Here is a 25,899-nt window from a genome sequence, read left to right on the forward strand (position 1 = left end):
TCTCCTTTCTCACATTCTAGCTTTTTTCTACTATAATTAACACATGGGCATTGCAGGTAGTTTCTGGTATCTTGAAGCTGCCTTTGGTCGTGTAGATGGAGTCATCAAAACAGCTACAGGTTACTGTAGAGGAACCTGGGAAAAACCCACATACAGAGAGGTAATTAACAACCCAAAAATCTTGTTTATATTATTTTTTTCCTGATTACAGAAACTAAATTCTCTTTTGGATATTAACTAATCACAGGCTCCTTCATGCATAGAACTGGGCTTTACACTGAAGGTTAAACATATTTCTGGATAACAGCAACAGACTCTCACACAGATCTTTGTGGATATCTTCTGGGACACCTATGATCCAGGGGCTCTCTGTCAAGGATTACCTTTGTAATATTCTCTCCTTAAACCAACTGCACATCATTTTTAGTTTTTCTCACAGTTTATATTATCGATTTAGAATTTTTACACACTTGAGATCTGCCATCTTTGACCAGCAACGAGGGAGAGAGAACGGTGTAACACCCAGTTGAAGACTGGAGATTTATGATAGCTGATCAAGAGGATTGCCGCTAGAAGGAAAATTGCAAATGGGACCCGCATCGCATGGCAGCAGAAAACCAAACAGAACACACTGCAGAAGATGGAGAGTAGAGGGGCGGAAAGTCGACGTCCTGCAGAATACAGGAGCAGTCGTAGAGTCAAACATTGCCGTGCAAACTCAACGTAATATTCTCGCACCTAAAATCTTAAATATTATGTATAATAATATCTCGATTAGGAAGATACGCCAAAAAGCTTCTACTGGCGGGGAACTAAAAAACCGTTATTTTAATTATTTTTTTCAAAATATTAGATACGACGCAACTTCAGATAAAATGTCAACTTAGTTTGACCAGCACTGAGATATAATACTGGGATACCACAGTTGACACATTTCGGTTTCAATTTCTAACAACGGCCAAGCCGGCACTATACCGTTTAGAGGATGAGCAGATATTACACATGCCATGCTGCAGAGTTGCTGCACTTGTGCAATCGTTACTTTGAACTGAAATTGAACTTCTAAAACAAACTGAATAGTGAAAGAATCGTTAAAAAGAAAATTTCCTGTGAATTTTTCTATCCAGCAAGATGCGCATGGCCTCTCACAACAACACTATAACATCTCACTAGCATGACCTGATCAGTAATTAAAGGCAAATTATCCATCTCGTGCCTGGTGCGCGCCAAAGGCTCTACATGGTAAAATGCATAATTAATCATATTTACACAAGTAATTAGTTGTAAACTAACTGAAGAGATTATAAATTTGGTATTTGGGGTGTACGCTGAATAATTTTTCGTTTTAAAAAAATGTGCATGGATTCTTCTTAAGCCAAGGATGGGAAAATGATTGTTGATGTTGACAAAGCATTTTAGAAACTAATGGTGTCCTTCCAAAGCAAACCCAATCAGCATGTGCAGAAATAATTTTGCTTTAGAGTAGATATGTATGTGGAGTAAAAAATTGACAGAAGAGAAAGAAGTTAATTTACTCAACCAAAGATCAAGCTTTGAGAAGTATGTGTGGCTTGATTTGGTTGCTGAAGGCTTAAAAAAAAAACTCGAGATTGTGTTTGTAAAGCAGTCATAAGTGTTTGGCTTCTCGCTGACAGTTTGGAGTGATTATGGCATTGGGATGGACTTTGACAAGATCGAATGTCTTAAATGTTTAAATAGCGTAAAGCATTCATTACAAGGGTTTTATATATATATATATATATAATTTATTTATAAACTGCTGTAATATAATATAACGGCTTCCAGGTCTTTGGGCTTGTACATTGAATTTTTATCTGTATTAATAAAATTATTATTTTAATAAATTATTTTATTATTATTATTTAATGAAAATTTTATTTTATGTGTTAGATCTGCGTTGACTATGTATGTACGTCCATATAAGATACACAAAGCTGTAAATTTCTACATTAAAAAAATTTTTTTGACTTATTTTTGATAGCAAAAGAAAACAAATAAGTTGTAGTTTTTTGAAGAGTATTTGTGGATTAATCAGATAGCCCTCTTCCTATCATTCTACGTCCAAGTGATTATGATCTGCTCTTATCTTATCAATATCAGCAGCAATATGAATTCTCTTTACACTCCTATCCACACCCGTGTGTGCAAAAAAAAATGTTAGTAAATATTTTAATGTGTTCATGTATGATTTTATCAATATATTAAGTGTGTAGGATTATTTAAACCAATTAAATTACTATTACATCCATCCGACCGTCGAAGGACAGGTATTATTTTTAAGTAATTTATGCATTATAATATCATTCCCAAGTTTCACGAAACATAACTATAATAAGTGAATGAACTAATACAAATTAGACATTTCTTTTTCTGCATATTTATGGTTTAAGTAATTTTTCAGTATAAAAAAATTTATCTTTAAATATCTTATGAAATTATGTAAAAAAAATTACTAATAATAGTATTAAACAAAAATTAAAATTTAAAGATTCTTTTATATTTCTATAGACTCATGAGTTAAATAATAGGTTTTATTTGAATAAAAATTATATTTTTAAGAAATATTTTTTTCCTGAAAACTGAAAATATACTATAAAAAGCTGAATCAGCAGTTGAAATTACTTAATATAGCATATTTAATTTTAATTTTAATAAGTACATTTTAAATCACCTTTCAGTTGGCTATCATGTTATCATAGGTATTTATACCCTTAAATAATAAATCTGCATTACAATTATTTATGTATAATTTAAAAAAAAAAGATATTAAACCTTTATTGAAATTAATAAAGAATCGGATAGCAAAAGAATTTAAAGATTAGATTCCAAATTAATATTGAAATAAAAATAGACGAAAATGGATAGTGATTTTGGTCTCTTGCCTTATCACGAGCTTATTTTAGTCATTTTCATGTATTATGTATCACATATTGACATAATTAATAGCAAATTCAATAAATACTAGAACTATATAGCTAGTGGAATGCTGCTAGGACAAGATAGGTTAGCAATCTAATGACCTTTGAATGTAAAACAAGCAAAGCAAAAGCTTTTTTAGCTTATGCTTCAAAGCAACAAAGATCGATTTACAAAGTCCAAGTGGACCTTAAATAACCCTAAATACAGGAGCTCAATTGCCAAAAAGAAGAACATCGTTCCAAGTTCAATCATGCTCTTTTTTTTTTTTTAAATGAATAGCAACAGTTTTTGTCTTGTATAAAATAAAAATAAAACTAACATTTGTTTTGGAGAAAAGACAGAAAAAATATATTAATAATGTAAATATATTTGACATTGACTGGACCATGAAATTATCACATAACAGGGATTCTCAAACAATGTTTTACTTTTGCCATTATTATAAGTTTGAAATCCTAACAGGCTCCCTTCAAATTATTATTATTAATTGTTGTGTGTGCGTATATATATATATTCAAATTGTGAACTCTTCTCATGAGTGATTGTTAGCATCTTAATGTGTGATTAGATTAGTATTACAATGACAAAGTGCACATATGTCATAATATCAGAGATCATGATTTAAATGTGACTTTTTCTTGATGCTATAATTTTTTTTTTTTATTGTTAACCCAAAATATTATCTTAATGCACCTCTAACCCCAAAATTAAATGAAATCTACATTAGCATCTCTACACCCCCAAATTCAAAGACCATGATTACAATTTAACTTTGTGTGAAATGATGAACATCATTTAAAACCCCAAATTGGCAAAATGTGAGACTCCACTAATAATGACAGAAATGTATATGTACCCAAATTAAAATTTTACAATAATTGAGGAGATATACAAAACAGGCATACACCACCCCTTGCCAACCACATAAAATCCTCAACACAATTATGGAACGTCCATCCCTGAGCACCAACACATGGTGGATGCAATCAGACAGACATTTTATTAAAACATATTAATTGTCTCTGCATTCTGTCTTTCTGCTTGTCCTCATCATCTATAGCACCTTCAATGCTTCTACCCCACCCAAAAATATTAAATATTTATATACACAAATAAATGAATCAATCTCAGCATTTCAAATCCTCTATTTTTCTATTAAAAATTTGTATAGAACAAAAGCACTTCCTTGGTCTTTCTGCCTTTTCCTTCTTATCTACTACTAAGCCATTGCAATATAGGATCTCTTCCTTACGCAATTAATCCAATCTCTTTTTTTATTTAATTTTTATTTTTACAATTTTAATATAGTTAAACCACTTTAAACCTATTTCAATGCTTTCTATTATTCTAACGAACACTAAAAGCCTAAGTCTCTTAATATGATCTATACCCATAGGATTTTCAACCTCCCTTAATAACTCCTAAGTGAGCTTACTGCTCCCTAGAAATTTAGCGCCTATGCTAACGTGCATCCAGTCAACACTGCACCGACTCTTTCTGGCCGTTACGCTAACAGTTAGATGCATATGCTAGCAACGGCCCACGGTGCACATTAGCATGATATTAACATCTAAAGAATTATTCACTTGGAAATTGTAGATTTTTTTTACACACATTAAGTAAACACGAAATAAATATTAACAGAGAACTGGGACTATTAAATTCTAAAATGCTTTACGAAATTCGCTAAAAATTAAAAAAAAAAAGCTTTACGAAATTAACAAAATGGAAAAATTATTTATCAATTTAACATTACATTTATTTTTTCCAGATATTTCACTACTCAGGATGGTTACTAACACCGGTCGCCAAGCCTCCTCAGTAACCTAAACCTAAACGTACCAGATACCGGTCTCAGCGAACCACCTCCACCGCGCCGAGCAGCCAAACCTCCAGCGCCACCGCCACCAGTGCCACTGGCACTACCGGCAACCGGTAACACCTCTACTGCATCATCACTATCATCCGGATTATCATTCTCCTTATCTTCAAAAGGCGGCGATGACACGAACAGGTCCTTCCAATTTCCTCCTAACTCTCTTTTTCTCTGGAGGACCGTTCTGGAGCTCAGATTGGTCATTACGGCGGGGAATTCGGCGGCGGTGGTGGTCAGCGGAGCGGGAGAGAAGCATGCGGAGTGTCTTGCGGCGGCGGAGGTGGACGACGGGGCTAGTCGTGGGACTTTGCGTAGGGCTTCCGGCTACTGCACATTGAGTGGCGAGAAGCTTGAATTTCTGAAGAGTCGCCATTGAATCCGTTGATTACTCGCTACCAATTCACAACCTGATTAGCAAAGGAAGTGAGATCTGAAAGAGATTAACGAATTGGCCATCTGATTCTGATTTGCTAATTATTATTTTGATTGGAAAATAAAAGCCAGCGATAAGAATAAAAACGGGCTTATGGGTCTTTGAGTTCTTATTGCGTGCTTCACACGTGACATAGTGTGGGGAACCTGGAACTTTTGCCGAATAAGCCCACCAAATATTAATAATATAAAAAGTTAAAATTTTTATATGATATTGTATTTTTGGATGAAATATCATATATTATGTAACGTTGATGGAAAATTAATAATAATTTTAAGACAAATTTTTTTATTTAAAATTAAAAATTCATACATATATAATAAAAGAAAATAAAACATTTAGCATTACTAAGGAAAAATTAACAAAATAAGAAAATAAGTAGGAAGAGAGATAGGGAGAGAAAAAGAAAGGAAAAAAGAAAAAAAAAAGTAAAGCAGGCAGAAGCCAGCAAAACCCATTACCATAAACCAATTAACAAGAACAGCATAATGGTGTTGAATGGATTACAAACACACTGTCATCGTTTTAGGTTAGTAGATGGAAACAAGAAAGGCAAGAGCAAGAGAGGATTACAAACACGTTTAACGTAGGGAAAGCAGTGCAATGCCTATCCAAAGCTACCTTGCCAGTGGACCAAAGCCAGGCGGGCTACATCTACTTGTTGAGGTGTTATTTACATTCAATTTCATATAATAGATATAAGATTTTGGCTTACTAATTCTTTTTTTATATTTTATTTTGCATCTTTTTTGTAAAGAAAAAACCTTTAGTGAAAGCTTAAATCATTTAATGGTAAAATCAAACTGGCAATTGAAGTTGCAAACCTAACTACTGATCTCACGTATTTGGTGTAAAATACAGAATCAGATCAATTGATGGACAGGTATGAGAATGCAACAGAATCTTCCTCACGTCAAGGGACGAACTTTGCAAAATTAATTAATCATAATTATACACAGATACAGAAATTTGCAAGCTGAAAAAAAAAAAAATTATACATCTCCCAAATGCTGCATCCTACACCAGCGAGAAGGATGGATTCCCATTGTTCAGGAATGTTAGTGTCTTGTAGAGCTGTTTATTGACGAAAAAAAGCAAATTTTGTTGCAGACAAGGCTGAAAGTTTCATCTCCAGATCTGAGCAAATGCTCTCTTGAATCCCAAAAGCCAAAATTACTGAAAAATATTGCCATCCTATCTCGCAAGACCTCAGGTCACAGTGTTCTCATCATCCTCCCCTGTTACAAAAGATACAGAAAGGTAAAAATTTTAGAATGTCTTCCACCAGTTTCAAGTGCAAATGACTTCGGAGTTGAAACTCAAAAGTACATTATCTTCAAAACCACCATAGAAGAGGTATAAATGCATCCCACTGAAGAACAACAGTGTGAGTAGTGATGGATGATTTAATATGTACATTGCCTGAACCTACTTTATTAACAACAAAATAAAACAACACCAAGCAGATGGAAAGATAGTGACACTTCAACATACTCAACGGCATTTGATAGTAAGTGCACGATAATTCAACCACCTATTTTCAGGTTTTAAGGAAAAAAAAAAAAGGATAACCAAATCTCAACTACTAGAAGGAAGTATTATTAGTAGTAGTAGTAGTAGAAAGGCTAACCCATTTGTCAGTTGTCTCAATTGAGTCTGGTGAAAATGGAGGGACATGATTCAAAAGCCCAACATCATCCTCCTTTATATCCAGAATCTCTGCTTTCTCTGATCCGTAATCTTCCTTCTCAATTTTTTTCAGTGCCTCTAAGACTTCTCCCATGGTAGGCCTCATATCCCTCTCCTGTTGCAAGCATCGGAAAGCCAATTCTGCAATGGATGTTGCCATCTTCCTCACTGCATAATCCTTCTTGAACCCAAGACATGGATCTACCAACTCATTTATTGCATGATTTTGGATTTTGTTGACAGCCATGTTGGCCAAATTAATGTCAAGCTTATGCCTATTGGTGTCCACTGCCTGTAAAGATGATATAAGCTCGATCAATACCACACCAAAGCTGTAAACATCACTCTTGTCCGTGAGTTGGTAGCACTGATAATACTCTGGATCAACATAGCCAGGTGTGCCTTGGGGAGCAGTTGAGACATGGGTTACATCATTAGGGAACAACCGTGACAATCCAAAATCAGCGACTTTCACCCCGAAGTTGTTGTCTAGCAGAATATTGTTGGTTTTGACATCACGGTGTATGACATCTGAAGCATGTAGATAAGCCAGAGCATCGGCTGTCTCTATGGCAATGCTCAACCGAACAGACCAAGGAAGAAAACCAGATTTCGACCGGTTTCCGTGAAGATGATCAGCAACAGTTCCATTTGGCACATACTCATAAACAAGGATTAGCTCTTGGCTACGCTTTGAGGTGCATCCATAGAGTGACACAAGGCTCTTGTGCCGTAAACGAGTTAGGATCTCAATTTCATTCATGAACTGTTCAGCACGCTTCATATTGTTCTCAAACAGACGCTTGACAGCAACCACACGCCCATCATTGAGAACACCTGATCAATAAAAATCCAGAAGAAGAGTTGAGAAAGGGAGATAAAGCATTTGATGTAACATAACATAGAATCAGTTTCATCTTCTAACCGTAGTAAACAGTGCCAAAGCCTCCGTCGCCTAGTTCCTTGGAAGGACTGAAATTGTCTGTGGCTTCCACAAGTTCCTCATATCTGAATACCTGAGTTCCAAAGTAGGTACTTCCCTTTTCAAGGTCAGACTTCGAGGAGGGATAAGAAGGGGTGGTTTGAGAGAAATTAATTATAGGAGCAGGTTGGCCTTTGCTTGAAGGAGGTGTAGGCAGGTCTTGACTCTGTGTCTGGGCAGCAATTCTTTTCCTACGTTGTATGATGAACAAAGCCCAACATACCAAACCAATACCAACAACTGCTGCACCTGCTATACCAAGTCCTGAAATTTAAGAAAACAAAATGATTGCTCAGATTTTGTTTCTGCATTACTAACCTTCATAAGAATGTAAACTGCATTTGCAATGGAACATAATTATACCTACCCAAGTCCAACGTTGCTAGATTTCCCCCCTGCAATGTTCAGGAGATCAAAAAATCAGTTAAGACATCAATGACCACACAAAAACAAATTTTTAGTAAGGAATTAACTGGTCAGCAGGCAATAATTATTCCTTCTAAAACGAACTTGTTGATTGCTGTTTTTTCCTTTTAATACAAATTAATTATTGAATTCAATCAGATTACATACATGCCATTGGCCCAAATAGCCTGCCACTGCAAAAGAAGAAGACGATTGGTTGTACTAGAGAGAAGGGCATATAAGTCAATACATGACAAATGAAACAAAAGAGAACTCTAAACTTTCTACTAGAGTGATGTTCTTCAATTAATTCATCAATCTATGAACATACTCGCTTCTATCAACACTTTCTGACTGATTAAAATGGCAAACCAAATGTGAAATTCAAGGTGATCTTCAGAATCAACAAGGAATTTAAGAAAACAACAAAGGTCTAACTTAATCTCCAAAAACAGACAGAAAATTGGCGCATCCACAGCAAATTTCAAGATGCATAGAGATTTCAACCTCCAATGACAGGGTAAAATGGTACAAGCAAATTGAATCCTCCACTTATCTTTTTCCCTAGCCACTAAATGAAGCAATTTCTTATGTCCTTCCCAATGGGATGAGTAGTTGACAACATCTAATGAACAAGATGCTCTGACCTAACAAGACTGGGACTGGTAGGGGCAGAATGAACATAAGACCTAAGGAGATGAAACCTAGCTAATTTCGAAGAAGACTTACCGGTGAAGATTAAGATGTTCCATTATCGAGCCAACTAGGAAATTAAAAGAGTCAATACCTTGGTACTTAATGTAATTCAGTGAAAAGCTAATTCATTTTTTACCTTGGCAACGCCGATCACCGCAAATGCAAAGGAAACTTTCCGAGCCTGAATCAAACCCGCAAAACCCGCCCTTGCGATAACACTCGGCACAATCACCAGCATAAGGAATAGTATAACTCACATTAAACCCCTCTCTCAGAACCTCCCAAGTAAGGACCTATTGCCCTCAAGAATATGGACTAAACTATTGAGAATTGGCACCGTCATACTAACACTGCACTGAAATATGTTCATAGTGGGATCACTGGGAACCGGACCAAGCAAGTAATGCGCGTCTTTCTTCCCGTTTATTTCACAAGTGAATAAGTTATGAGGCTTAATTGGCATGAAAGAATCGTTGCACCCATAAAACAGAGAAAGGATTTCATTGTTGGAGCCGAGAGTGAAGTGGGTGTGATTGAAAGTGGTGTTGGCTGATTGCTGAGTGCATGTAGAATTGAGAGGTCCGACCGCGACAGAACCATAGTCTGGCTGATTTGGTCCAGTTGGATGACTCTATAACTCAGCGAGTTAATCGTTAGAAGAGTGATGGAATCGTCGACACAAGTTAGTTGGAAACCAGGAAAGCCGCAGGAGGCAGGACGTGGGCCGCCAGAGAAAGGGTAGTAGATTTCGTGATATGCCCACAATAGAAGGTCTGGTCGCAGCTGTAAAGAGTATTATCATTGATGAAAACGACGTCGCAAAATCGACGTAGAAAACGAAAACGATGATGGTGAACGTCAGGGTGGTGGTGGTAACGGGGTGCATTGGTGGAGAAGGAGAAGGAACAAGAGTTGGGTGGGAAAAGGCATAGAGTAATAGGTAGTGGGGAGATGGTGGGGTGGCTAGGGGCTTGGAGCTTTAGAGTTGTAACGCCAAGTCTCACCAACTTGAGACGTGCGGGCGTATACACCATCTAAAATTTGATAGGGTTTATTTAAAATTATAATTTGTTAAATTTTTATTAATTAGGTGTACTTATATTCAGATGTGTGCAAACATTGTCTGGTTTTTTTTTTTTTAAATGATGAAGGGTACCATATCATCCTCAATTTCTTCAACTTACGAGGAATAAAAATTTAGGGATATTTTTATATTAGTAATTGGAATACACAAGTACCTATAGCTCAATGGTTGTTGAAATCCTGCCGTGTTTGGATACCCAAATTGACTTTTCCATGCCCACTATAACCTTCTCAAGCGTGGTTTTTTTTGAGCAAAAAGTTTTCGCTAAACAATAATGGGAAATCTACAAGTAATTGTTGTATTATTAATTGAAGTGGTCCCTGATATATCAGTTTTAAAGGCTAGATTTCATGTCCTGTTCAGCCTAACCACCTGAAGAGTGTAGAATTGGTTGAAATTTTATTAGTTTTAGAGTAAAAATATTGATTTCGTCAAAATGCAATATATTATATTATAAATAATGCTGGCAAGTACCGAATCAGCAATAATTTTTTGCAATTTTATTTGTATTAATTTAGAAAACACATCATCATCATCAATTTTTTTTTTTAAGTCTTCTGGTAAACAGTCAAGTTAATTAATAATACAATTAAATTACACAAGAAGAAAAGACAGAAGGTAATGCCTATCCAGTTAGAACTCTAGCTTCTATTACTAAAACAAATAAATTTTTGCATTTCCACTTTGATTATTAAATTTGTCAAGGCATAAACATTACATATATAAGAAGAAATTACTTTAGGATTAACAAGTTGAAGGATTCTATTGAAAAAAAATCTACAGAAAAGAAAATTGTTAATTTTTAATTCCAACATTCTTTTAGTAATTTTTTTTCCTTCAACATCTTTCTCAATCTTTTTTCCTTGTAAAGACTAGTCTATTAATTAGTCAAAGTAAGAGAAAATCAAATTAAATTTTTTATTACAAAAACAGTATAAAGTAAAAAAGAATTTATCATAGCTAATCAAGGCAAAAAAAAAAAAAAAAAAAAAATCCTCTAGTTAGAATAGCTAAACAAATTTCTGAACAAATAAATTCTATATTGGTAAAATTTGTTATCTTGCTGAATTAATTCGTTTACATTATTTTGATGGTTTAGCAGTAGCTTTAAAGTTATACACCAATGATAACATCTGCATTAACATATATATTTATTGTAAAATTCATTTTTTAAGAGTTTTAATTAATTAAATCATAAGAGAGTTCCAATTGTCAAATATATTAGAGACAAATAACATGTTTCCATAATCGATCAAATTCTCAACAATAGCAGTTTTTATATGACTTGATAGAATGGAAATGGTCAAATAATATTTGGAATTGAAGGGAGGTGTTTTCCTAAGTATGATTGACCTTTGAATAATGCCTAATCTGTTGCTTTCTCTAATAAGTAATTAATTTATTAATCAAAGGAATGGCTCTAGCTAACTTCCATTTCATTTCTGGGGTGTTTGGATGGAAGAACATCCTAACCTAGTCAAGGATGCTATACCCAGAAACAAGTTAAACGTTAGATCCTAGTTCTGCATCACCTAGTCTGGAAGAGTGGATCTACATGGGTTCATGAGCAGCGTCGTCTCCGGTTTCTAGTTCCCATTAAAAAGCATCTATGAGAATAGCCATAACTAGGCAATCTATTGACTGATATATTTCGAGAAAAAACAAATAGAAAAGAAGACACACCTGATGATGATTCGGATTGATTTGTTGTAGATCCTCCACAATTGTACTGCTCAGACTCAGTCTGATTAGTGCAATAACAAGCAAATGAATTAGTAGTTGTGTTGTAACCACACGACCCACCGGAAATTGTACACGTCTCGCAAACGGAATTGTTTGCTTCCCATTGCAATCCAAAACCTTGCTCTAGAGCTGTAACCAAATTCTCTTCGTTTAGACTTATTAGATTATTCTCTAAAGACTTAATAGCTGATTCAGTTGCTGGAACGATAACGTTATTGTTGCACGACCCCAGGAGATTGATTATTGTAGAATTACCTAGATCAATGTTCCTCGTCGCGTAGAAACTATTGATATCCGTGTCGTTTAATTTACAATTAAACTGAGAAAACCCTGTAATGCCAATCGAGGTTGAAGGGGAGGAGCAACCGTAATATAGAGTTACATTCTGAATATCAGAAGCATAGCTGAAATGGACAAAATCCAAAGTGGTGTTGATAAGGAGGTTAGGACAGATGCTTCCTATGTAATCTGTTCTGGCAACCATAAGATTCTTTGCCCCGCTATCGATTTCAAGCACTTGGTAAGTTAAATTCTTGATGGTGATCACGGCCGTTTGGTCAGTGCAATTAAGCCTGAAGTTGGGGTTGCCACAATAATCAGGTCGGTTCAAACCCCAGAAAGGATAGCCAATATTTGTAATGTTTCCGCACTGAAATGTTGAGCTGCAGTTTTGATATCGCTCATCATTGGCAGACACAAACGAAGGAGGGCTGAGGAAGATTATTGTCATGATTAAAATCAAAGGCATAGTTGGGAAGAGATGGGGTTCCATTTCGTCAGAAAGAGGGACAAACAGGAAAGTGATGAGAGAAATGGAGAGAGAATTTGAAAGTAGTTTATTATAACAGGAGGAGGAAATCTAATTTGACATTTGACAATTGACAAAATGACAAGAAGGGGGTTGCAATTTCACATCTTCCCAAACATAATGAACTCGGCTGCATTTGACCAAGTTAAGGGGGTGAAATTTGTCAAGGAACCTTCTATTGGAACGGTTGAAATGGCGGTCAAGGCCAATTTAGTTGATATACAAATTGGAAAAAATATTTGCTGTAATGACTGCGCACCTTATTTTCTAAGCTTTTGTCACAGGAATCATCCAAGTTGGCTACAAAACTCAATACGCGGAAGGCATGGCGCATTGAGCCTCTTGAAGAGTCAAAATAAAACACCCACTTTTTCTCATAGAAAATTTAGCAAGATCATAAGTTAAAAATTTACAAATACACATTGAAATGATTTTTATAACTATTCTTTATAGATATATATATATATATATAAGTACTCTATTATATTATATCTTATAAATTCATGTAAACTATCGTATATAGAACGATAAATCAATAGCGTATAAATATACAAGAATAAATAAGTTCTAAAATATAATAACTACCAAATAATTTCAAAAAAAATTACTTTTGTATATATATTAATATAAAATTAACTTGTTATTTCATATAATCCCCTTATATGGAATCACAGTATTGCTATAAAATTACACCTATGCAGGTAATAATTTTTGTTTGTTGTCTAAAAGTTTCGTATGTACCAGTAGGAAAATTATTAGATTAACCAGTGCACCAGGTTTACTTGATGATTTGGTACTCCACCCAACAAAAATATAGGACATGTTTTGTATAATTAGCCTTGTTATAAATATTATTGCGGTTAAAACATTTTTGAAATGTGTGTAACCCTCTCCTCCTTCACGAACTCATCTCTCTCTTTTTTTCATATGTCATATTTTTATTAGTTGGGAACATCAACTCAATCGTATGACATGGTATTCTTGGAGCATGCATGTAATAATTTCCCAGATGGGGAAATATGAAATGGTAAGACTAATGTGAAAGGAATTGTCAAGACACAAGACATTCCAATGAGATGGAATGGAAGCTGCAGTTTATTCGACTCAGGGCATGAAACAAAGACAGGTAGCAAAATAATTTAGGTTGGCAAGTGGTACTGTAGCCTCGTTCCCCAAGCATAAAAAAAATAAGGAAAATTATATAATATTTTCTATGCATATAAAAAAAATAATATCTCCTATAAAAATGTGAGTTATACAACAATAAGAGAGGATACATGTGCACATAGAGCATAGGGTAATTTCCAACAGGACAAGAGCAAACCTCCTACTCCCAGGTTGGCCTAGAATATATCGTTGATCCCATCAAATAGCCAATGACAATTATACTAATAATGTGGACTTGGGTTACAACCGCATTGCAAACCATATTCTTATTTTTCATTGAGAAAAATTTTTATTTACTAAATATATATATATATATATATATATATATATATATATATATATATATATATATATATATATATATATATTATAAAAATAGAGATCACCACAAAAACACCGTCTACGAGTTGCATCTTTACTTGCCAAATTAAACTTGATTCCTTCTATAACCGGAGCTGCCCAGCAACGACACTTTTGCTGGGGGTGTCTCGAGTCTCGACCAAACACTAATAGAGGGGGCTAGGTTACTGATGCAGGAGCAATAAGCTTGGTCTACATGATAGGTCTTGGCTCCCTCTCCTTTTTAGTTATGTCCTGCCTAATAATTTTACAAATATTTATTAAATGTTTATAACAGCCTCGATTTCTAATTTTACTTAAACCTAAATAAAAAAAAAATTAAAAGCCTAATTTGAACCTATTATAAAGGGTAAGTACCATGACAAATTTCAAGTTCTGAAGCCACTCGACGAATTGCCTCTGTCGAGTTAAGCATGACAATAATTTTAGTAGAAAAGTACATTTTTAGAGAGCTAAATAAAGTTCTGAGGAGTTGAAACAACTTATAAGCCATAGCATTGCTAAACCTTGAGTTATTAGAAAAGAAAGGTAGGAATTTTCAGGGTGCGAAAAGCGACAAATATATGCAAAACGAAATGCCAAATTAATCACTACTTGTAGAGGTAAGGTATCCCATTGCACTCAGGTCAGTCAGCGGCTACTAGTAATAAATGAGACGTTGGCTTTGGCTATAAGAAACATCAAGATAAGAAGACACGTACCTGGCCTGGAAGAACATGAAGTTGCAGTGGGTTGATCGTGGCAAAAACAAGCAAATTCATTTGTAGTCCTGTTGAATCCACAACTCCCACCAGAATAAATGCACTTACTGCATTGATCATTGCTTATTTGCCACTGCAATTCAAACCCTCCTTTAATGCATCATTGATTGTTATTTTGTTGTTCTCTAAGGCCCAAGCATTTGTTTCTAGAATCGGGACAACGACACTGCTATTGAATGCATTGACTGAGAAATCTCTGGTCACACAGAAAACTTTGATATTTGTTCCATTTATGAAGTAATCAGATTAACGAAGAATTTCTGAGAATGAACCTTTGGTTACAGAAGAGCAACCATAGAGTAGGGCCACGTTCCTGAGTTCTGGGGCATATTTGAAGATAGTGAAGTTCAGGGAGTTGTTATAGACAAATATATTTGGGGTAAAAATCCTCTCTGGCTACTATAAGGGCCTGATTTTCAGAGCTGATTCAAGAATTCAGAATGTATTAGAAGCTATTTTGATAATTGGGACATTGTCTTGGCACTTCAGCTCAAATCCAGGTTGACCACAGTAATCTTCTCGGTTTATACCCAAGAAAGGATACGCAATATTTTGAATGTTTCCACATTCAAATGGCTGAGTGAATTTTGCATCCTAGTCAGTGTATCAAAATATAGTAGTCAATTAAATTTATACAACCTTGAATTTTTAAATTGCATAATTTTGAATTATTACAATGGAAAGCTACCTTACATCCAAGAAATGGCAATAGGCAAGCACTGGAAGAATTTGCGTTAAGCGTGTATTTCCAAAACGCAAACTAGTTAAATTTGTTGACAGAGCATTTGGTGGATGGGAATTCATGGAGGAGATGAGGAATCCAACTTTACGTTAAAACCTAATAAAGAGTCTTGTTAGATGTTCTAGCTAGTTTAAACATGTTATTTGACCTTAGGTATGCGAATTACTGAGTTGAAGGGTAATGGGAGTGGATAATTTTCCCTAGTTAGCAACAAGAAAATGCTTGGCTGTGCCCAAGTAAGTACCATACCAGAAACTCATTTTTCTCTGCTGTTCTAGACGCTGACAAAAACGTGCAACCAAAATTTCTTACGACTGGTTGTTGTGATAGCGACCCCGTTGAAAAAAATTGAACAACTATAATTTTAGTAGTGGAGGGGTGACCATTGCCTCTAAATACCCGTTGTTAATTCCGTCTAGTTCCGCAGTCTGAATCTCCATAATAGTCTCGATAGAATTAAAGTGAATAAAGAAAACTGGAAAGAAACTAATAAAGTGTGAACATCAAGCAGCCATTAAAGTTGTATTCTATAATTTTCTTATAGCAATGTCCATTAAAGGAGATGGATACATACATACCTGGATTAGCAGGAACAACGTCCGGTGAAGAAGGACATGTTTTTGTTGCTATAAATTGACCGGGACAATAGCAAGTTGTTTCATTAGATAGGAGATAATAACCACAAACTCCCTTGGAACCGATGCAATTCGTACATGCAGTATCATCCACCTTCCATTTCACCTGGAATCCTTGTTTTAAGCTTTCTTCCAAACCCGACAAATTGACCATTGCTGATGCCAAAATCGTTTCAGAAACCGGCACAAAGATGCTGCGATAACACAATCCAGGCCCAACAGCATCATATACGACATAACCATTTTGAAACCCGGTCCCAGTTATGAGGCAATTGAATAGTGCTGGGACTCCTAAAAGAGCAGGAATTGTGCAACCATAAATAATTGTAAGATTCCTGTAACCAGAAGCATACTCAAAAAGTTGAGGATCAAGCGTGGTATTCAATAACTGAGGTTGACAGATTCCATCTGTGTAATCCTGTCTTGCAATCCTGAGACTTTGACCATTCTCATCAATTTCCAGAACACGGTACACCACATCATTGATATTTATTGTGGGGTTATCATTCTCACACATGAGCTCCAAACCAGGATTTCCACAGAATTCTGGTCGGTTATTTCCCCAGAAAGGAAAACCAGCCGTGATATTTCCACAGACGAACTGAGTAGTACTGCAGGAAGTGTACGAATCAGTGTTGCTCGAACACAAAGGAATTGAAACAGAAAAGAAGAGCACAAGAACTGAAAGAGAAAGAAAAGGAGGGAATGGGAAAGGTGAAGGATTCATTTCAGGCCTGAAATGGAGATACATATGAGATGAGTGAATCAGAGTCTGGTTGCTTCAGCTTTCAGGAGATATAGAAATGGCACATTTGACTAGGAATTAAAATAATAAAATTGAAAGGAATTGATGGAAAAGATATTTGAGACTCGAGATTAATGAATGCTTAGTTGACTACAAATGCGTGTAACCATATTTCTACTCAAGTTTAACAGTAATAGGATAGGAATTTTCTATTCTATGATGCAAGTGATAACTCGGTCTCAACAAGGTTGTACCTGAAAGAAGGGATGAATGGAGGCATAGATGAAAATTAAAAAAAAAAATTGGGCTTAAATATGGAGGCCCTGCAAATCCATTTTAACAAGCTGAAGCCCATAATTACGATGCTCATATCTACATCTCATAGAGGTCAATTCAGACTCAGTTCAGAAAAACAACGCAACACCAATAATGAGGGTCTTTCATCATTTATCCAATTACCATGAAACTCAGGGTCTTTTTTAAAACTCAGGGCGTTTGAGTTAATTTATAAATTTATAAATTAATTTAAATTTATAAATATTTAAAATTTTAAATAATTATATATTTATTTAAAATATTTAAAATTAATTAATTAATAAATAATTAATATATTTGATAAAAATAATTTGTAAGATGACTAAAAATGATAAAAATAAAATATGTAATAAAATTTTAAAAATTAAATAAATATATTATAATAAAATATTTAATTAAATTAATTTATAAAGGCTAAAATTATAAAAAAATCAATCACTTTAATTTATTTTTTTAGCTGCATAAAAATTATTTTAAAAAAATAAATTTATTTTTAAAAAAATTTACTTTCGATTTAACAACTTGCTTATTGAATGTGGAAAGGGGAAGTCCGATAATCAGTCATCTCATCTAGAAATTATGATTTTTACAAGTTTTTTTTTTAATTAAAAAAAAAAGAAAGTTTTAGAAGTGGAAGATGGCAATTTGTGACCGTTTGCGCATTTGGTACGTTCCGCGAAGCTTCCTCTATGAGTGGGAAAGTATTTTTGTTGCAGAAATTATTTACTTAATCAGGGAATATGCTTTTTATAGTTTGTCAAAATAAACAATTAAATAGTCATGAAAATATATAATAAATAAAAATATATTTTTTTAATACTTATAAAATTTTAAAGAAAATGAGAGTTATCAAAAAATTTAAACTTTAATTCATCTCCTGCATTATGATGAGACATGCACTCTCTATGAAATATATTTCATATTACTGTATTATTATTCATTTTATAGTTAATCAAACATCATAACTAATTATAAACTAATGAAATTTTTATTTCTAACCCATGCCCAATAAAATTAAAAGAATTTAATTTGATGAACGAAATTACTGAAATATTATTTAACATGCCATAAATCAATCAAAATTGATCTAATCCTGGAAAAGCAGAAGAAAAATATATTTGATTATATTTTCAATAAATGGCTGACCAACTGCTGATTAATTCTCCGACAAACATCTTGATGTTTCTTTGAAATAGCCATAGCTGAATCAGAGCAAACACATGGCCCCATATCACCTGCGAATTTGCAAGGGGTCAGCACTTGTCTTTGGAAGAGTTTCGAAAAGGAAAGAATTCCATCAAATACCTATTAGATAAATCATCACCTAAAGTATATAAATTTTTTTGTAACAAAAATAAAAATAAAAACATATAAAAGGATGTTTGAGTTTATCAGGTTTTTAAATTTTAACTTAAAATATATTATTTAAATTATAAATTAATTTAAATTAATTTTTTAATTATTTAATAAAATTATTTGAAATTAATTTATAATTATTTTAAATATTTAATTAAAAAATATTTAAAAATAACTTAATTTATTAAAATAATAAAAAAATATATAATTTAACATTATAATTATTAAAATGAAGATAAAGTTGAAATACATAGTAGTTTTAAGATCAATATATAAATTATAAGTAATTAATAGGTATTTTATTTATATAATTAATAGGTATTTTATTTATAATTTATAACTTATTTTAATTAATTTTTAATTTATAAAACAAATCAAATACTAATTTATTTATAACTAAGTAGGTTTAATTTACTTTAGTCAAACTAAACGCACCCTAAACTACATATACATATGATAAAATAAAATAAATAAAAAGCCATAATTGCCTTGCTTAAGATGGGGAAGCAGCTTTGGGGCCATGGCATCTCAGCACTTTAGAATTTAGACAGACTTGAATCTCCCAAGAATAGACCACAACTAATGTCAAGCATTGGAGATCCCTAACACAAGTAAATATCCTACTAGACCCCAACTTTCAGCACTCTTAATTAATTTCCTCCGTTAACTTTTATATTATTAAAAATATTGAAACTTACCTATTAGGAATGTATATAAATCAAGTTATGAATGAGTTTTTGGATTTTTTTTTATAAGTAATTAAATTTCATCGAACTTAATTTAAAATTTAAAAAAAAAAACTTAACATGTGTTAGGAATTGTCCGCTTTAGCCATAGGCCTCACGGTTTTCCTATAGGTGGAATTGAGAACTTCCCATAGGTCACTCATCCTAGGATTTCTCTCAAGCGAGCACGCTTAATCTAGAGTTCTTCCAACTCTCCAGGCCATTCCACCAAAAAGCGCCTCTAGTTATTAGTTTCCCCATTTTATATATCATTACTTTTTGAACCCAATACCATCTCCGTACTTTGCCGATGTGGGATTTGCCTAAGGGAGAGAAAACGAGAGAAAAATATTGTGAAAGATATCCAAAATATTATATAGTTGAACAAATGAAATGACTACAAAATTTTGATATTATAAATTCTATAATATTTTTAAATGATTTATGAATATTTAAATGTGCATTTTCCTTATTTCATGCAAGCATAAAAATTATTTTTGTTTGTATATTATACTTCTATTATGTTAGTGTACCACTAAGTAAAAAATGCTTAGCGCGATGTTTCTCCTAGTGCAAGTCTAGGCGATAAGACCCAGTAGATTTTGAATATGGATTTTGTACTTATCTATAGTAGTGGTCATTGTCACCTCCACACATCATTCTGATAGAAATCATTGACCCACAGTAGTGCATAATCATATGTATTGTAATTAAGCATAAAGTTTATAAATAAATTTTGAGATGTATGATAAATGTACATATTTTGTAAATGAATGTAATGAAGGAAAATTTATGTATAGAAATGGATGTGATTAGAAAATGAAATATGAATTGTGATGTTGAAATTGTTAAATATTTGTGACTTTCCAATATAGATTATTTTAACAGGACAACTCTTTAACAGGTAAAACATTAAAAATAAGGAGAAACTCTTGCATTTTCCATTTAAAATTTTTTTAATTAAATTATGATGGAATTAAATTGATCATCCATTTAATAAAATAAGATTAGGTATTTTGACACGAAATGTGGCATTCCTTTACTCGGTTACACTAGGTAAGGAGGTGTTACAAAAAGTCTTGCAGGCACATAAATCGTAGAGATTTTTGATATTAAATGAGGTAAATTCAAATTTAAATATTTCAAATAGTGAATTCAGATAAATTTGTATTACAATCCTTAATTGGTTTCTGTTTTATATTATATAAACATTAAAATAATGATTTATAAAAATTAAGTTTGACCAAAGTTAATTTAAGTTTCAAGATTTAATTGGTTAATAGCAAATAAATTTTTGTAAATTTTAAGTAGTGATGATTAAGTTGAGTTAAATTGAATTTTCAAACTTGAGTATTATAAATATCGTATTAATGGAGTCCAATTCGTGGATGAAAAGAACGTTGAAAATTTTTAAATCTTTAAAATGAGGCAAAGATTTTTATAAATTCTAGCTAATGGAAACCATAAGAAGGTAAAGAATTTTTAGGACTGTGACTTAAAACTATGCCAAAGTTTTGGGTCATAATTCTTAATTTGAATAGGCGAGTTGCATTGGAAGCCCAAATCAAAATCTCAAGCGGAAAACTTGAATAGAATAAGGGCCATATATAATTAAAATCCAATTATTTATTTACATTTTGATATTTTTATAATTTCCGGCAAATAATTATTTGAATTAGCTAGAAACTAAAAATTATAAATAATTATTTAAAAGTAATTTATATATCTATATTTAAATTAATAAGAATTTGGAGTGTACCGTTGGAATACTAACCAATGCCCCTTTTCCTCTACTCTACCATGTAGTTTTCCTCCACTCTTAAGCATCAATTTTTTTAGATTTTATTTTTAAATTTGTTTAAAATCTTTTAAGTTTAACGGTAATCACGACTAGGGGTGAGCAATCGGTTCAAACCGAACCGAACCGAACCGAACCGAAATTAGTGAAAAACCGAATCAAACCGAACCGTTTTAATTCGGTTCTGTTCGATTTAAACCGATCGGTTTGATTTTTGATTGATTTTTTAATTTAGACTTGATTTTCAAGTTATTTGGTCTAATTTTAACTTTGGTTTGAACCTAATAACCATTAATCAATGAAATTAAATAATTAATATATATATAATTAAATATAATTCATAAACTTTCCATAAAAATAAATTAATTCAAAAATCGATTCGGTTCGATTTAGTTCGATTTGACTATATAAATCACTATTCGGTTCGGTTCGGTTTAACCGATTTTTTATCTTCAAAACCGAACCGAACCGAAATAACCGAAATTTTTATAAATTAAAACCGAACCGAACCGAACCGATTAACTTTTAAAACCGAACCGATTGAACCGAATTGAATCGGTTCGGTTCGGTTTTTCGGTTTGAACCGTATTGTGCTCAGCCCTAATCACGACGACATTATTTCAGATTTTTTTTTAAAAAAATTACTCTTTTTACATTAAAATTTTATTCCACTCATCGAACTTAAAAAGTTAAACTAAAATATATTGTTTAAAATTTTTAAATTATTTTTTTTTTATTAAAATGTCAACCCTTCACTCGATTTAAAAGATTAAATTATAATAAGATTTATTAATTGATAAACAATATATTTTTTTTTTTCTCCAAGGAGCTAACAAAGATAAATATTTTGTTATAATTCAAACTCTAAACACTTCAATTTTAGTACTAGCATGATTATTACTACCATACCACTATTTTTTTTTTGTGATTTACATTTTTTTAATATCAAGTTATTGAATTATAGGAGTATTTTTGTGAAACCATCATACAAATATGCATTTCTTTTTATTGTTTTTAAAACTTTTTTTTTTCAATTTTAGTTATTAAATTTATTGTTGGATTTATTTAAAATTTGTGTAAAATTATTATTTAGATATTTTAATAAAAAAAATTTAAATAATATAAAAGGGATCATCAACTTTAGTATAAAACATATTTTTATTAATTTTTTCAATAATGAATATTTAAGTAATAAAAAAATTAAAAATTAAAATATATATAAATTCAAACAAAATTAAAAATAAAACATTATTATCATTTTTCGTTCTTATTACGCATTGCTATTTTCGATCTTGTCATGATTTTTTTTATTTTTATCATGCATTATACTTTTCTTTTGGTATGCACAATTTATTTATATATAATGCACTCATGATTTTTTATTATTTTTCTAAATTAAAAGTATTAAGAAATGATGAATAAATATTTTTTTTATATGCTAAGAAAATGCATATATTCTTACACCTTTATTATGAAAAACAATGCAATAGAGATATATTATAAATAATATATAATTATATATTTAATAATGAGACATATAAATATATTTTATTAATATTTTATATATGATTTTTATTGATGTGAAAAAAAAAATCAATAATATAAGGGTGCTGCAAGCACTGCCGCATTTACTTGCTTTTTGCTATAAAGAAGTAATCACTCATCAGTAGTTCAAGCTCTAGTAAAATATTGTGCAAGTGATTTTTTTATTTTTAAATTGCTCAAAGTCTTGATGTTATTGAGCTTTTAATCAATTATGACCTAGGTTACATTTGTTTTTTGTGAAAAATATTTTATTGAAAAATATTTTTTATTTTTTTAATATTTAAGACACTCAAAAAATTAATTAATAAAAAATATTTATTTAATAAAAAAAGAAAATTAAATAATTTTTAAAGAAAATAATTACTTTTGTTCAGAATAAAAAATTATTTTTTAAATTTTAATAATCTTATTAAAATATAAAAATATTTATATATAATTATATAAATACATATCATTAATTTAAAATTACAGTCGAAAAATATTTTCATTTACAAAATTATTTCTTATTAAAAATGTTTTTAATATATATAAATTATTTTTCATAAAATAAATAAATAATGAAAACATATTTCGTTATCAAAATATTCTAATTAACAACATGAGAAACATCCTGCTTCTTTAAGTAAATTACTCTTACTCAAATAGTATATTAGGGATTGATATTCCTATATTATTGAATATGATAAATCATATTTGTATAATTTTAATCATTAATAATTAAGATTAAATTTTCAATATTTAACTCTCATCGCTTATTAATTTAAAAAAAAAAGCTACTCATTTTAAATTAAAAAGTGAAAATAATTAAAATATATATTTATTTTTATACAATTGACTCTAACTAAAACTCAAACTCAAAATTTTATAGTCTAATTATAACTCCATTACTATCAAATTAAAACCGTAATAAAATATATGTTTATTTAGGTGAAGAAGATATTCTAAAAGTATTCTCAGTTGATAAAAACGGCATCAATAAACGCGTCCTAAGTAGCTATATATGGTGTCTGCATCGGATGTATTCCTCAGTGGTAAAATCATTCCCTTTCAGCTCTTTGAACAGTATTCCAACTATGTTAAGTTCAATAATTAATCAGTAAAATATAAAATTGAATTAAGTAGAGAACAAGCTTTTGTAATAATTTATGAATAACGACATTGATCTTTTGCTCATTTTGAGCACACATATAGGAAAATGAAGATAATTGCCCTTTTGCATCATTCACACGTGAAAAGAAACCCAGGAATCCATACCCCATGCGATTCCTGTGAATTAAGTACGCGATCTCACTGACAATTAATGCCGTTAAGCTTTCTTTCCAGGACCTCTGAGCAAATCTGGCCCATCATGTGGTAGAAAGACAGGAGATCAGATAACTGCTCTATCGACATTTTTCCCATCACATTTTTTGCTTGCCTTTCACTTTCCTCATTCAACTGCAATCTCTCAATGTAGGATCCACCATTCCTTACTTTTGCTCCTATCTGCTCTAGCCTATTCTTTTGTTGGAAACTCAAAGCTGTGTTGCACTGCAATGATAAATTAATCAAGTGAGATATATAGAGAATAAGATCATAATTTCTGAACAGATCGAGAAGCTAATTAATCTAATTTATATACCTGTAGAAATTCTGCTTCAGCTTTCAGCTCTGATTCTTTTGATGGGTGCAGCTCTTGGCCAGTAGTAAACATATTTCTTGCAATTGAGAAGCTCCATATTATAACTTTTCTTTTATTCTTCATTTCTTGATTTAGCTTCATAGGCTTTGGCACTGATGTTGTGATATTAAGCTTCTTCTTATAGGCAATTACAGCCTTCACAAATTCCTGCATACACGCATCTTCATGTTACTCCAAACGCATAGACTAATAATACATCAATTTATTTATGTCATATTGAAACATCTCATAGATACCTGATAAGCCTTTGGGCATCCTGGATAATCAAATTGATTGGTATCAGGCTGCCTCATTCTCTCCGGATGGAACTGATGTCCCATTATAAACTTACCCTCTTCAGGATTATAGGCATCTGGATCATAAAACCCTTCAATCAATCCGTCAGGTGCATAAGCCATTGGCACAAATCTTTGGGCCAACCTCTTAACGCCTTGGTGGTGGTAACTATTAACAGAAATTTCCATTTTACCCTCTTCCAGAGAATCCTTGAACCAATGGTGCAGAGGGCTGCTCTCAACTACCTTAATCACGTGTCTATGCCCATCATAATTATCATAATCAATGTGCTTCACTCTCCGGGACTCCACGAACTTGTTTGATATCTCCTTTTCTATATCTAGATAAAGGGTACCTCCGCAGGCAACATTTAGAACCTGTGAACCCCTGCAAATTCCCAAGTAAGGTATGTTCCTTTCCAGGCAAAGTTTAGCAAGCCTTAATTCAATTGAATCCTTTTCTTTGTCGATAGCTGTATCGCTTGCGTGCAGCCTCCTGATTTGTTCCAACTCTTCTGGTGAAAGATTAGTTGTTTCAGCTTCATAGAGAGATGGATCAATATCTTCTCCTTCACAAAGAAGAACACCATGGATCGGCTCAAAACTGTCCAGCAACATATGCACCCCACTAACACGAGGCACAATAACGGGTAAGGCACCGTAGCCTACTATAAGATCAAGGTGATATTCACCTGAAAATTTTACACAGAAAATGCATGTTGGTTATATACTATACGTTTAAAGACTGAAAAGGGAAATTCAAAAAAGGAAAATCAACCTACCCACAAAATCTACGAACTTGTTCTTGCGAACGCTGCGTCTAGAGACGATGAGGACACGAGGAAGGATGACAGAGAGATCGGAAGCCATGAAAGTGAAGAAAGTAAATTATTAAACTTTGTATGATCAATTAGTACTGAAGTAGAGGTGGATCCAAGCTTAATGAGTTGGTAATCATTAAGCTTTCTTGGCTATTTATACGCTACAAACAGAGGAAGATAAAGCTTACACCTAATAACTCAGTATACATGCATATGTTTTATAATTATGTAGAATTTACTTTTTTGAGAAAGGAAAAATATTTTTAATATATTTAATAATTAGCCGTAAATACTATGTACAGAGGGAATGTGATACA

The 25,899-nt window shown here is 32.4% G+C and overlaps 3 protein-coding genes across 3 annotated transcripts; all 3 read right to left on the minus strand.

Moving 5' to 3' along the window:
• Nucleotides 1-6,493: 6,493 nt before the first annotated feature.
• On the minus strand, nt 6,494-12,680 carry LOC131177303 (LEAF RUST 10 DISEASE-RESISTANCE LOCUS RECEPTOR-LIKE PROTEIN KINASE-like 1.3). Its single transcript, XM_058142266.1, has 4 exons — nt 11,789-12,680; nt 8,288-8,315; nt 7,864-8,189; nt 6,494-7,775 (listed from the first exon to the last, which is right to left on the minus strand). Exons 1-4 carry the CDS (start codon nt 12,618-12,620, stop codon nt 6,835-6,837), a joined length of 2,127 nt encoding a protein of 708 aa, XP_057998249.1. The 5' UTR covers nt 12,621-12,680; the 3' UTR covers nt 6,494-6,834.
• Nucleotides 12,681-14,863: 2,183 nt separating this feature from the next.
• LOC110637889 (LEAF RUST 10 DISEASE-RESISTANCE LOCUS RECEPTOR-LIKE PROTEIN KINASE-like 2.4) lies at nt 14,864-17,221 on the minus strand. Its single transcript, XM_058142267.1, has 2 exons — nt 16,265-17,221; nt 14,864-14,952 (listed from the first exon to the last, which is right to left on the minus strand). The coding sequence occupies exons 1-2, from the start codon at nt 17,070-17,072 to the stop codon at nt 14,864-14,866; spliced, it is 897 nt and encodes a 298-aa protein (XP_057998250.1). The 5' UTR covers nt 17,073-17,221.
• Nucleotides 17,222-24,087: 6,866 nt separating this feature from the next.
• Nucleotides 24,088-25,721, minus strand: LOC110637850 (putative glutamine amidotransferase GAT1_2.1). The gene is made up of 4 exons (XM_021788205.2): nt 25,544-25,721; nt 24,723-25,453; nt 24,427-24,633; nt 24,088-24,335 (listed from the first exon to the last, which is right to left on the minus strand). The coding sequence occupies exons 1-4, from the start codon at nt 25,629-25,631 to the stop codon at nt 24,093-24,095; spliced, it is 1,269 nt and encodes a 422-aa protein (XP_021643897.2). The 5' UTR covers nt 25,632-25,721; the 3' UTR covers nt 24,088-24,092.
• Nucleotides 25,722-25,899: the final 178 nt, after the last annotated feature.

The sequence above is a fragment of the Hevea brasiliensis genome, unplaced genomic scaffold, assembly GCF_030052815.1.
Source record: "Hevea brasiliensis isolate MT/VB/25A 57/8 unplaced genomic scaffold, ASM3005281v1 Scaf398, whole genome shotgun sequence".
Lineage (NCBI taxonomy): Eukaryota > Viridiplantae > Streptophyta > Magnoliopsida > Malpighiales > Euphorbiaceae > Hevea > Hevea brasiliensis.